The sequence below is a fragment of the Helicoverpa zea genome, chromosome 27 (genome assembly GCF_022581195.2).
Source record: "Helicoverpa zea isolate HzStark_Cry1AcR chromosome 27, ilHelZeax1.1, whole genome shotgun sequence".
Taxonomy (NCBI): Eukaryota; Metazoa; Arthropoda; class Insecta; order Lepidoptera; family Noctuidae; genus Helicoverpa; species Helicoverpa zea.
In genome coordinates, this window is record NC_061478.1 from 5822929 (window position 1) to 5837441 (window position 14513).

Below are 14513 nucleotides of genomic sequence, written 5' to 3' on the forward strand. Positions count from 1 at the left end.
GTTCCAAAAATTTGGTCTTATGGCGAAGAGCTGACAAGAAACTCCATGGACACTTTACTAGGTACTGTGTGAATTATTTGAACTAAGCTGGGGTCGGATTGCAGTCTTACAGCATGCAGCTGACTATCAGTGTGCCACATGGAGCGACTGCCTATCTGACATCCTTTCGCAACAATTATAATTATAAGTTCCAGCATTCCTTGATCATGATTATTCCGTATAGAGGTCAAACTGTTGAATTTTTTAGACTTAAACTATGGTATCAAAAAATATATAACAAAAAAACTTTTTGAAAATTTCAACTATTTGAATGTTTTAAACATCCAAATTGAAAACCTCAAGTTAAATATAAAATATTTCTGTTTCAGGTTACCAGTAAAAGATCGTAAGAACATACTAATTACCTCAGCTCTTCCGTACGTGAACAACGTCCCGCACTTGGGTAATATAATCGGTTGTGTGCTCTCTGCTGATATATTTGCTAGGTAAGTACATAATTTTATTTATTTTATTGGTTCATAAACTAATTTTGACATTTAAAAAACAAAATAAATAAAAATAGTAACACAAAAAACTATTTAATAATTTTCCTAAGTGTAAGTTTAAAAGGTATTCGTATACAATAATGAGTCTGTGTATTTGTGCCTTCCAATCTTTGAAATAGTTGAATCGGTTTCAACGCAATTTCAAGGTGGTCTATAACCGTCTCTATATCAAATTCTTACTATTTGACTCTCATAAATATAGCCTGCTCAGCGATTTAAAAGTAGAATCGTTGCAAACTTACAGACAGTTAATTTATTTGATAATAGTATCAAACTAAAGGTAATTAATAAATAACATAATGATTTTATTCGTAGGTATTGTCGGTTATGTGACTACAACACGTTATATATATCGGGTACTGATGAATATGGTACTGCCACAGAAACTAAGGTAAGAAACACCTTATTACTATCCACATTTATTAATATTTAAAGTAAATAAAAAAATATTTGAAAATAAATATTATCATTAAAACCTCCTTGTAAAACACTGGTGCGGCATTTAGACTTAAGGAATTTTGACCTCAAGGTCAAACATTCTGACTTCAAGGCTGTAACCTGAAATTTGACCTCCAGAAATTTGACCTTGACCTCAAGGTCAAAATTTTATTTTTTGGATTTTTTTACATATTAATATTTTTTTACGTAATATATTTTCTATGTTACCCAGGCCCTAGAAGAAGGCATAACCCCCCGCGAGATATGCGACAAATACTTCGACATCCACAACTCGGTGTATCGCTGGTTCAACATCGGCTTCGACTACTTCGGCCGCACCAGCACCCCGCAGCAGACCGAGTGAGTGCGAACACTAGCTAGCCCACTGCTGGCCATCACTCCTCAACAGGGAACCGGCTGCTGGGCAAAAGATACAGGCAGTTATGTGTCCATAGTGCTCCGATTCACTCTTTTCAGCGGTGTCAAAAACCCATATCGTTGATAAGTGTACAGTTTTCCTCTATGAAAAGAATATTACTTAATACTTACCGTTGCAAAGTTCACTAGGCACTTAATTCGAATTGTTCAATTCAAATAGGTTGGTAAACGACAGAGTTACATCGCATCTATCCTGAAAAATAAACTTCCCAATTATTAATTATTTTTTTTTTTTTTAATTAATGTTTTGTTCACAGGATAGCACAGCGTATGTTTCTAAAGCTACGCGACAACGGGTTCGTCAGCTCACAGTCTGTTGATCAGCTGTTATGTACCAATTGTGACCGGTTCCTGGCTGATAGGTGAGTTTTTTAAGTTCTTAGAACATAACAGGTTTTAGGAATTAAATATAACACAAACAAAATAAAAGCTGTTGATTTGCATCCGTGCCATCATGCATATTGCTAGTGCTCATATTAAAGGACGTAATTGTGCTAATGATTCTCGACCCAAATCAACAAAAAAATTGGTACGTATATATATATTTTTTTTGGAATTCCGTCAATGTCATCTAGCCGTATTTAAACTTGGCGCGTGTGTTACTGGCCTTAAAACCGTGCTGCGCCCTCACACACGCAAACACAAAGCATACGCAACGATCATTCATAATTTTCATTCATAAAATTGGATTACTTCTGAAATACTACGACATTACAATGACAAAAAAAACAGTGCATATTAGCTATTTCCCGTCTACTGTAATTCCAATCGATTATTTACGTATTTTATGACCTCCTCCTGAACTATGGCACAAATGCCAATCAACACCTTGTATTAAAATCTTCGAAAAATTTTCAGCTCAAATTCTAAAGACACCAGTCAAACGTTAAAGTTCAAGGTCAAAATCTTAAATTGCGAATAAAGGTCAAATTGTAAAGTCGCAGTTAAAGTATAAAGTCAGTGTCAGTCTTGTCTATAATTAAAGACTACTTTGAATTTTTGAACACCCTAAAACGGACTTTCAGCACAATCTTCACTTAATTCCCCTAGATTCGTAGAAGGTACCTGTCCGTACCCGGGCTGCGGGTACGAGGGAGCCCGCGGGGACCAGTGCGACAAGTGCGGGAAGCTCATCACGGCCACTGAGCTGCTGCAGCCGCGGTGCAAGGTCTGCGGACATACCCCTACAGTGCGGCCTAGTCAGCAACTCTTCATAGAACTCGGACAGGTACGTCATGATGTCTTCCTAGCCAACGCCTTCCTGACGGTTGGTCTCATACAGGATTGCATTTTATTCAGTGCGCAAACTTTGTCAACTTGCAGTCAAATAAGTTTTATAGATACGTATATTTTTATTTTGTAGGAATAGTTAGTGTCTATATTTTGCTGATTTTAGGGTGGTAAAAAATGAAAAAAAAATTGATAATGCTGTTAAAATAATATGTTCTGTTATTGATTCTGAATATTTCTGAACCATCAGTTTTTTTTGCGCACTACCTAAAATAATTTCCTGTATGAAAATACGCACTTTCGGTTAACGACTGACGCTTTTATTCTTCTTTTAACATGTTCAATATTCAAATCCTAACTAGGAAATAAGAAAAGAGGTTGCTACTAATCTTATAGAAATAGTTTGGAACTGAATATAATTATAACAATACAGTGGTCGCGGCTGACTGAATGTGGCTACAGCAAGGATTAAAGAAAGATGAGCGGAGATGTCATGGATAAGGTGGGGCTAGTAATGTTCCTCGTCCCCCGAACACCCGCATTTTTGCGCGGTATTTTCTTAGGACATTTTGCGTTATGACATCTCCGCCGATTCTTATGTTCTCCGAGTTTACCTTGTACTGTAATGTTGTCTCCCACAGCTAGAGCCGTCACTCCGCACGTGGATCAGTAGCACAGAGAAGCTGTGGTCGGGCCGTGTCTAGAGCCGTCACTGTCAACTGTAATGTTGTCTCCCACAGCTAGAGCCGTCACTCCGCACGTGGATCAGTAGCACAGAGAAGCTGTGGTCGGGCCGTGTCTAGAGCCGTCACTGTCAACTGTAATGTTGTCTCCCACAGCTAGAGCCGTCACTCCGCACGTGGATCAGTAGCACAGAGAAGCTGTGGTCGGGCCGTGTCTAGAGCCGTCACTGTCAACTGTAATGTTGTCTCCCACAGCTAGAGCCGTCACTCCGCACGTGGATCAGTAGCACAGAGAAGCTGTGGTCGGGCCGTGTCTAGAGCCGTCACTGTCAACTGTAATGTTGTCTCCCACAGCTAGAGCCGTCACTCCGCACGTGGATCAGTAGCACAGAGAAGCTGTGGTCGGGCCGTGTCTAGAGCCGTCACTGTCAACTGTAATGTTGTCTCCCACAGCTAGAGCCGTCACTCCGCACGTGGATCAGTAGCACAGAGAAGCTGTGGTCGCCGCCGGCGCGGGCCGTGTCTAGAGCCGTCACTGTCAACTGTAATGTTGTCTCCCACAGCTAGAGCCGTCACTCCGCACGTGGATCAGTAGCACAGAGAAGCTGTGGTCGGGCCGTGTCTAGAGCCGTCACTGTCAACTGTAATGTTGTCTCCCACAGCTAGAGCCGTCACTCCGCACGTGGATCAGTAGCACAGAGAAGCTGTGGTCGCCGCCGGCGCGGGCCGTGTCTAGAGCCGTCACTGTCAACTGTAATGTTGTCTCCCACAGCTAGAGCCGTCACTCCGCACGTGGATCAGTAGCACAGAGAAGCTGTGGTCGGGCCGTGTCTAGAGCCGTCACTGTCAACTGTAATATTGTCTCCCACAGCTAGAGCCGTCACTCCGCACGTGGATCAGTAGCACAGAGAAGCTGTGGTCGGGCCGTGTCTAGAGCCGTCACTGTCAACTGTAATGTTGTCTCCCACAGCTAGAGCCGTCACTCCGCACGTGGATCAGTAGCACAGAGAAGCTGTGGTCGGGCCGTGTCTAGAGCCGTCACTGTCAACTGTAATGTTGTCTCCCACAGCTAGAGCCGTCACTCCGCACGTGGATCAGTAGCACAGAGAAGCTGTGGTCGGGCCGTGTCTAGAGCCGTCACTGTCAACTGTAATGTTGTCTCCCACAGCTAGAGCCGTCACTCCGCACGTGGATCAGTAGCACAGAGAAGCTGTGGTCGCCGCCGGCGCGGGCCGTGTCTAGAGCCGTCACTGTCAACTGTAATGTTGTCTCCCACAGCTAGAGCCGTCACTCCGCACGTGGATCAGTAGCACAGAGAAGCTGTGGTCGCCGCCGGCGCGGGCCGTGTCTAGAGCCGTCACTGTCAACTGTAATGTTGTCTCCCACAGCTAGAGCCGTCACTCCGCACGTGGATCAGTAGCACAGAGAAGCTGTGGTCGCCGCCGGCGCGGGCCGTGTCTAGAGCCGTCACTGTCAACTGTAATGTTGTCTCCCACAGCTAGAGCCGTCACTCCGCACGTGGATCAGTAGCACAGAGAAGCTGTGGTCGCCGCCGGCGCGGGCCGTGTCTAGAGCCGTCACTGTCAACTGTAATGTTGTCTCCCACAGCTAGAGCCGTCACTCCGCACGTGGATCAGTAGCACAGAGAAGCTGTGGTCGCCGCCGGCGCGGGCCGTGTCTAGAGCCGTCACTGTCAACTGTAATGTTGTCTCCCACAGCTAGAGCCGTCACTCCGCACGTGGATCAGTAGCACAGAGAAGCTGTGGTCGGGCCGTGTCTAGAGCCGTCACTGTCAACTGTAATGTTGTCTCCCACAGCTAGAGCCGTCACTCCGCACGTGGATCAGTAGCACAGAGAAGCTGTGGTCGCCGCCGGCGCGGGCCGTGTCTAGAGCGTGGATGCGAGAGCCGCTGCGCTCGAGAGCCGTCACCAGGGACCTCAAGTGGGGAGTGCCTGTACCCGTGGAAGGATTCACTAATAAGGTAAGATTATGGCAAAAATATGTTCAAGATTGTAAGTAATAAGCAAGTATAAGAGGTGGAATGGTTGGTAGATAGAGACCTATGGATGGATTATGTGAAAGACACTAGTGACTGGAAAGACTGTTACTTATAGGATGTCATTAGATAGAAGTATGAGAGAAAGAGAAATGCTACTCTGACCGATTTTGTGGAAGATTCTTGGATGAAAGTTTATTTCTTTATATTAAATCTTTATTGAATTTTAATTTTTACAATTATTTATTTGATGCTAAATATGTTTTTGACCTTGACCTTCAAAATCATATGAACATTAGTAAACTATCCTTTTTATTTTGAATTTGACACTAGCAGTCGTAGCATTATGTTCAATTCTTTCCTTGGTAACAAATATTTATTTGACCTTGACCTTCAAAATATTGATTTGACCTTGACCTCAATTACAACTAAGTTATATTATATCCAGGTGTTCTACGTATGGTTCGACGCTCCGATTGGCTACCTGAGCATAACGCAAAACGCCACCAAGGAGTTCGAGAAATGGTGGAAACCTGACAAGGAGTATGATGTAAGAAAATTTTACATGTATTTTTAACACGCTTATATTAGCTTCACTTGTAATTATGTATGTAAGAAAATCTTGGAATCTTAATTTGACCCACTTCCCGGCCTCCGATTAGGATGAAATTTTGCACACGCTTGGTTTTCTGATAACAATACATGACTAGTTAAGAAACGTCATTACAAATCCAATATGGCGGCCTCCCCAAGATGGCGCACTGGCTGTTTGAAATCCACCCCCATGACATGATGTGGGTATCTAATGAAAGGGTTTGCTGTCAGGAATACGAAAAAAAGTATAAAATAAAAATAATAGTTTAAAAAACACGTTTTTAAAAATTTGAAAATATGAAAATGATGAAAGAAAGCGTGGAGTGTTTTGTCCAAAAAGAAAAAAAACTACATTAACGCTCCACGCTTTCTTTATAATTATTTTGTAATTTTTAAAAGCGTGCTTTTTTTTTCTTTTTGTCTCATCAAATTTAAATAAATAAGAAGTGGCACAGCAAACTCCCCTGCAGATCTTCATATCATTGTTATCTTACAGGTGAAACTCTACCAGTTCATGGCTAAAGACAACGTGCCGTTCCACTGCATCATGTTCCCGGCGACGCTGATGGGAGTCAACGAGGGACACGTGCTGGTCAGCCATCTGTATGCCACAGGTATGTAGGGAAATGGCTAGGCGGATGATGATGTAACTATCATCATCATCTCCCGAGCCTTTATCCAACTATGTTGGGGTCGGCTTCCAGTCAAACCGCTGGTGAGTACCAGAGTTTTACAAGGAGCGACAGCCCATCTGACCTCCTCAACCAACCCAGTTACCCGGGCAACCCGATACCCCATGGTTAGACTGGCTTCTGACTACCCGTAACGACAGCTAAGGATGTTAAAAGACTTAGAAAAGTACTTAATTCATTTTTCGAAAGGAGAATCAAATGACCCCTCGCTGTGAGTGGGGCGGAAAGGAGTGTTAGACTTTGGCTGATGTTTATGCAAGTAACTGACATTTACAAAAATCAATATATTCATTAGATTTTTTTATAAATATCAATTTTAATAGAATTATTTTTCCTTAGAGTACCTGAACTATGAAGATGGAAAGTTCTCGAAGTCTCGAGGCGTTGGTGTTTTCGGCACAGACGCTCAGGTAAGCATACTTTATTGTATTTTCTTCTTAATGGCGCCCAACGTGGGACTGACTCAAATTACATTTCTTTTGTTCTAAAAAGAGATTTTATTTGTTTGCAAAGGGGCCTTCTTAAATTGTAGCGTTTACTATCGAAACGAATATTGTTTGGTCTTATAATATGTGGATTACAATAGTAATATTCCCCCTTACTTATAAAATCTCTAATCACCTTCTAAGCAACATTTTAACTAATCACTACTTAAAGCCTTAAGTAGTGATTAAATGTTAGCTAAGACATGCTTAAGCAAGAATTTTCTTAAACAGCCCTTAAGTATTACTAATTTATATTAAGTATAAGTATTTTTAATTTAATTCACGTTTGCAAGTAAGGCTGATTATCTTTACCTACCCTAACTTAATGGTGAAAATCTATATTTGAAGAATCTGCAAATAACACCCGCTTTCGTAAGATAAGACATTCTATCCTAGTAATTCTTTCACAGGAAACTTCTCTAAGTTTTATGAAACTTGTCAGGAATGTAATAACATAGGTCTACACCTAGGCTAGGCTAGGCAGGCTTTCCTGAAATAAAACATGTATGCTTAATATTGTTGTAGGACACAGGCATACCGTCAGACGTGTGGCGGTTCTACCTCGCTAGCATCAGACCAGAGACTTCTGACTCCAGTTTCAGTTGGACTGAACTTGGTACTAGGTGAGAATAATCATAATATTTACTTCTTGATACGGCACGTATTGTGAGGAGGTTTCTTTCTCTGGGACCCTAACCGGTACCTTGGACCCTGTGCCCGATATCGGTGGCCATCTATTTTTTATATTTTTAAATGTTTTTTTTTTGAAAAATTTATATTTAATATTTAAAAATGTAAAAAAACATGTTGACTAATGGCGTCCACGGCCGATTTCGGCCACGGCGGCTGTTCTCATATAAGGAGATCAGCCAGCTGCGCAGGACATTATTATAGTGCAGGCACATTTGCTTGGACTGCGGTGCACTCACTATTCCGTCACTCTCATAGCGCGATGGGACTTGTTGACTAATCAATAAATGAACCACATATTTATGTATTTTTTATTTAAACATGCTAAGAATATGGATGTAGGTAAATATGTAAATGATCTTACTTTTGTGCATCGGGCCTTCGATATGGTAAAATCTACCTTTTCAACTAGATTTTAACTTTTTTTAGGGTTCCGTACCTCGAAAGGAAAAAACGGAACCCTTATAGGATCACTTTGTTGTCCGTCTGTCTGTCTGTCTGTCTGTCTGTCAAGACCCTTTATCTTAAGAACGCGAGAACGTATCAAGCTGAAATTCACATGAAATACTCGGGTCTATTGTCCCTTTAAGCTGTGAAAATATCAAACTTCTAAGCCAAACCAATCAAAAGATACAACCGATTATGTCGATATTTTCAACAAATTTTCGACACTCGCAAAGGAATCAAAACCTACAGGGTACTTCCTGTAAACTCAGAATCTTGAAATTTGGCATGAAGCATTGTCATATAATGCAAATATAGGAAAAATTGCGAAAATCACATTTTTTTTGTTATATAATATAATAAAAATATTTTAATAAAATGAAACTTACTACCTTATTTCTCACGAACGAATAAAGGTACCAAATTGAAATTTATACCAAATACCTAGGTCTATTGTCCCTTTAAGCAATGAAAAAATCAGACTTCTAAGTTAACGCGATCAAAAGATACAGCAGTTTTACCGACACCTTAGACGAATTTCCGTCACACGCTAGGGAATCAAAACCTACAAGGTACTTCCCGTGAACTCAGAATCTTGAAATTCGGCACGAAGCAACGTTATATAGTACAGATAAAGGAAAAATTACGAAAATGATAAATTTGAAGTTACATAAAATATTAAAATAATATTATTTTTGCTTACATGACATAAAATATTTTTTTAATAATTATAAACTTACTACTTACCCTTTTTCACATGAACGCGTAGAGATATTAAAGTTTTGATAAAAAGTGAAATTCATATCAAACACTTCTTAAATATAATGGCCTCTAAACTGTGAAAAATTTTAAATCATTCAAAGGTCATTGGGCACCTTAGTATGGAAACCATACCCACGGCGGATACGAACGAAATATAGCACAGTATAATGATAAAGGCTCTGATTTACTATGGCATTAGTCGCATCAATGTGAACCATGGGAATCTAGAGAAAATCAGGTGTAAACATCAAATATTTTCCTCATTTCAATGGGGAATTTAAACGACCACGTTTGACGGATTTGAGAAATCATTTCTTTGTAGTGAAAGAGTATACTCGCCGTTTATTTCCATTGTCATCAGGTCAGGATCTGATGATGGAAATCCTGAGAAATCGAGGGCAACTATCAGAAATTGTAGGCATGCATAGGATTTAAACTCGATTCTCAGATGTATGTCTGGTGATACTATCAAACAGTGAAGGTTTAGAGCTTACCTGATGATGGAGACGTGAGAAAGTCGAGAGAACTCCTTAACGGTATGTTTTTAGTTACGTCGTGTTTATATTATTCGTATTGACGAGAACTTTTCACAAAAGTTAAAAATTAAACTTTTTACAAAAAAAAAAAAAAACAACTTCTAAAAACAACAAGAAAACTGTTTATATGCATCGGTCTAGATCTCGGTGGTTAAATAAATGTAGATGCATCCTCTAGACACCGACTTCTAGACCGATCCACTTAACATCTTTTTAATTTCTTTCTTGCTTTTGTTTTCTTGTTGCTTTTTTATATGTTTGAAGTTGGATTTGTTTGTAAAATGCTACAAAATAAAATAAAGCCGACTTTATAAAACAAAGAAAGGGACAGAATTACACTTTTGTCAAGGCTCTAGAAACGTAAAGCCAGCAGCCCCGAATCCTACTCTCTAGCAGTCGTTGTTACAATTCGACAGTTACAAGTCGTCAGGCAGTTTCGAAAAAAACCTGAAACTGGGGCTCGTTAGGTGATTAATCCCTCAAAAATAAAAGATCCCATTAGTAGTGAATTCTCATCACCTAAAATAAAATAAGCTCCAACACAAGGTTACGTTATAAATTGTAAAGGAGTTCCCATAACTATATCTGATCTTTGCTATCGATCCCACAATGGCAGTCAAACCTATCTATGTGGAAAGTATTCGCCAATACGAATAAAATAAACCCAAACACGTGGTAGTTGCAACATACCGTTCGGGAGTTCCCTTGACTCTCTGTAGTCTCCATAATCAAATAAGCTCCAAACCTTCACTGTTTACCAGTACCCTCAAAAATACACTCACATGTCTGGTTATGACTCGATGCGTGCCTACAATATTCAAGAGTTGCCCTCGATTTCTCAGGGTTTCCAGATCCTCATCAGATCCTGGTCATCCGAATTGGCATCTTCCTTCTTTATGAAAATTTTTTAACAATAAAAACTAGCATTGCAACCTGTACAATCCTCTGAAACTGCTTGTCTTTTATATTTTTCAAACGATCCTGGACATTCGTCTCCATGGAATTTTAATAAAATATTATATTCAAAGAAACGTCATACCATTCTCCACGATTTAAAACTACTTTGATTCATGTCCGCCACTTTTTACAAAGCGGGTCAGATATGCCCAATGACCTTTAAGACATAATTAGTTATTTTCAATCAAATTTCTGAATGATGCCTATAAAATGTTGTATATAAATAACTTTAATAAAATAACTTTTACAAGGTACTGACCTACTATTTTAGTTATATTATAAAATAAAAAATATTAACTATTTTGACTCTCACGAAATTACCATAACTAAGATTGTTCTAAACTTAACGGTTGGCGCGAAACTCACTTTTTATCTATACAGGATTTGTACGGAACCCTCTCTGCGCGAGTCCGACTCGCACTTGGCCGGTTTTTTTACTATTTATAACGAATAAAGGTAAACGAATAAGATTTCAGTGCATCATTTTAGTTCTCAAAACTAAATGCCATATATTATGTAGGTACTGACAGATACTAAATATTGTAATCACAAGAAAATGTTATTTTCTGGACAAGAATTTTTTAGCATTTTTTATAATTCATACTCCATCATAAAAAAAACACTTAGAGCCCAGATATAACATAATAATTTAAAATGTTATACATATAGGAACATTAAAAAGCAATAAATGATTATTTTACTGAATTACAGGAATAATTCAGAGCTCCTGAACAATTTAGGCAACTTCTGTCATCGCTCGCTCAGTTTTTGCGCAAACTCGTACAAGGGGAGAGTGCCCGACCTTGAGTTGACTCCGGCCGACTACGAACTTATTGCGCTAGTTAATAGAGAAGTTATTGGTAAGTAATTACATGTTATTTAATTAATCTATCTGTTTTTGAAAATCGCATGAAATTCCGTGCAATAGTTTCCAAGATGTACCTATGCCCTATTCGCCGAGCCGTGAGCATAAAGGTAAATAAAAAAAAACAAACATAATTTAATTTATTATATTCTATGATTAGGCATGTTTATGTAGAATAGAAAAGAATATCATTTATTTGCATAAAACATTATATACAAGATGGAAACTTAAAATATAATTGACGAACACATGTTTTGCTTAATACATAAGCGTGCAAATTTTACATGCACAACAATACAATAAATGATTGCGACGCTGTTATAGAATCTTCATCATCATCATTATCATCATCAGCCTATCGCAGTCCACTGCTGGACATAGGCCTCTCCAAGTGCACGCCACTGAGATCGATTTTAGAATATATATTATAGAATCTTATGCTCAAGAAATTATATCTCGTACTTTGTAGTTTTTATATAGGGAATCTTGAAATAAATGGATTCAATTTAAAAATAGTTGTTTTCAGAAAAACAAACTGTTATATTGTCAGTGAAAATGGACCTTAGTACACTAGCTGGCAAATCTTAAATCTAACAATTCTTTCGCAGCGTACGTCCAGCATATGGAAAAGGGTCGTCTCCGAGAGGCGTTACGTCACGTCCTCTCAGTCTCCCGGCTCGGCAACCAGCACATGCAGTCGCAGCAACCATGGGTGCTGCTCAAGGGCTCTGATGATGACAAGTGAGTGTGGTGATTAGTGAGTGTCAGTCTCCCGGCTCGGCAACCAGCACATGCAGTCGCAGCAACCATGGGTGCTGCTCAAGGGCTCTGATGATGACAAGTGAGTGTGGTGATTAGTGAGTGTCAGTCTCCCGGCTCGGCAACCAGCACATGCAGTCGCAGCAACCATGGGTGCTGCTCAAGGGCTCTGATGATGACAAGTGAGTGTGGTGATTAGTGATAGCGGTGATTAGTGAGTGAGGCGTTACGTCACGTGGGGTCTGATGATGACAAGTGAGTCTTCTACTTATTCCGAGCCTTTTCCCAACTATGTCGGGGGTCGGCTTCCAGTCTAACCGGATGCAGCTGAGTACCAGTGCTTTACAAGGAGTGACTGCCTATCTGACCTCCTCAACCCAGTTACCCGGGCAACCCGATACCCCTTCGTTAGATTGGTGTCAGACTAACTGGCTTCTGACTACCCGTAACGACTGCCAAGGATGTTCAAGGACAACCCACAAGTGAGTATGGTGGATGAATCAGCAACCTACATACTCGAAGCGAAGGATTTCATACCAGAGCGATTAGTGTCCAATGTCCGTGATGATTGGTGCAACACGATATGATTATGATGCATCAGACAATTGCACATATCTATCTATATATATAAAAACTATCCGTTTTCCCGCGGTTTCACCCGCGTCCCGTGGGAGCTACTGCCCGCACCGGGATAGAATATAGCCTATGTTACTCGCAGATAATATAGCTTTCTAATGGTGAAAGAATATTTGAAATCGGTCCAGTAGTTTTTGAGTTTATCCATTACAAACAAAGTTTTCCTCTTTATAATATAAGTATAGATGGAACCCGCTTTCCGTTGTCACGACGTAACATGAAAACGGCTTGGCCGATTTGGCTGAAAATTAGAGGGGAGGTAACTTAGACGCGGGAGAAGGTTTTGTCACCATCCGGCTACGGGACGCGGGTGAAACCGTGGGAAAATGGCTAGTTGTTTAATACAACTAAACACACGATTTTTCATAAAATCTTCCATAAAATTTTTCATAAAATGATATTCATATTTTCTTGTTTTTTCTCAGGAAACGCGGTGGCACAGCGATCGGTCTATGCTGTCAACTGGTGGCGTTGCTATGTGCTCTGCTATCGCCGTACCTGCCCGAGACTGTCAGGAAACTGAGGGAACAGCTCAACTTGAAACAAGAGGCATTGAGGATTAACCCAGAGTAAGTAGCAATAAAAATAAGTCGTAGTGGCCTAGTGGGTAAAGAACCAACCTCTCATGTATGAGGGCGTGCAACATAGTTTGGGAAAAGGCTCGGAAGATGACGAAGGCATTTTTTTTTATAACGTCAAAAATCATGAAATGACCCTTCCCGCTGTGGGTTAGCAGCGGTGAGGGAGTGTCAGGCTCTTACTGACTAAAACCGTATTGTTCCGTCACTGGCCTTTTGTGTACCAGGACCGCGTAATGAGCGCGAACAATCCCGCAGCTCCAGATGATGAAGACCTTAGATAAGATGAAAATAAAAGGTTCCCACGAATTGAAAACCTTGCTTATTTTTGGGAATTCGGTTATCTTAGTATCTTAATTTGACCCACTTTCCGGCCTTCGATGGTCGAGATGGCAGACTGGCTGTTTCAAATCCCCCCCCCCCCCCCATATAGGATATATCAAATGAAAGGGTTTGCAGTCAGGAATACGAAAAAAATATCACGTGACCTAAATTTTCATAATCCAACATGACGGCCGTCCGTACGTATAAATAAAACTAACAAAAAACTTAAAACACAAGAAAGCATGGAGCGTTTATTTAACCTTTACTCTATTTGGGCAAATCGCTCCACGCTTTCTTTATCGTGTTTTTTAGTTTTTCACCTTTTTTTATTTATATTTTCTTTTTTCAGAAATCCATCACTACTGCAATACTTGCCATCAGGGCATGTAATCGGCAAACCGGAGCCTTTGTTTGCGAAGATAGAGGCCGAAGTACTCGACAAGTTACGAGCGAAGTACGCCGGCACACAGAGCGAGAGAGCGAGCAAGGTAAGTGAAAGATTTATGATATTTGTATAAAAATTTCTTGTATGTATGGCATGGCAATGAGTCGTGGTGGCCTAGTGGGCAAAGAACCAACCTCTCGAGTAAGAGGGCGCGGGTTCGAATCCAGGTCAGGCAAGTACCAATGCAACTTTTCTAAGTTTGTATGTACTTTCTAAGTATATCTTAGACACCAATGGCTGATAAAAAGGTGAAGGAAAACATCTTGAGGAAACCTGGACTGTGTAGTCCGAAATCACCAACCCGCAATGAGCAAGCGTGGTGATTAATGCTCAATCCTTCTCCGTGTGAGAGGAGGCCTGTGCCCAGCAGTGGGACGATAAAAAGGCTGTAACATGTATGTATGGCATATATTGT

The 14513-nt window shown here is 40.4% G+C and overlaps 1 protein-coding gene across 3 annotated transcripts in view; it reads left to right on the forward strand.

Annotated features, from left to right (window-relative positions):
- Nucleotides 1-14513, forward strand: part of LOC124643344 (methionine--tRNA ligase, cytoplasmic) — a 30679-nt gene that overhangs the window by 6819 nt on the left and 9347 nt on the right. For all 3 annotated transcript variants that reach the window (XM_047182290.1, XM_047182291.1, XM_047182292.1), the window contains 14 exons: nucleotides 369-485; nucleotides 861-936; nucleotides 1216-1343; nucleotides 1679-1783; nucleotides 2472-2649; nucleotides 5152-5316; nucleotides 5780-5881; nucleotides 6422-6539; nucleotides 6957-7027; nucleotides 7628-7725; nucleotides 11203-11351; nucleotides 11965-12097; nucleotides 13177-13320; nucleotides 14003-14141. In XM_047182290.1, the coding sequence (XP_047038246.1) occupies nucleotides 369-485; nucleotides 861-936; nucleotides 1216-1343; nucleotides 1679-1783; nucleotides 2472-2649; nucleotides 5152-5316; nucleotides 5780-5881; nucleotides 6422-6539; nucleotides 6957-7027; nucleotides 7628-7725; nucleotides 11203-11351; nucleotides 11965-12097; nucleotides 13177-13320; nucleotides 14003-14141 (1723 nt within the window). The remainder of the gene's footprint in view (nucleotides 1-368; nucleotides 486-860; nucleotides 937-1215; nucleotides 1344-1678; nucleotides 1784-2471; nucleotides 2650-5151; nucleotides 5317-5779; nucleotides 5882-6421; nucleotides 6540-6956; nucleotides 7028-7627; nucleotides 7726-11202; nucleotides 11352-11964; nucleotides 12098-13176; nucleotides 13321-14002; nucleotides 14142-14513) is intronic.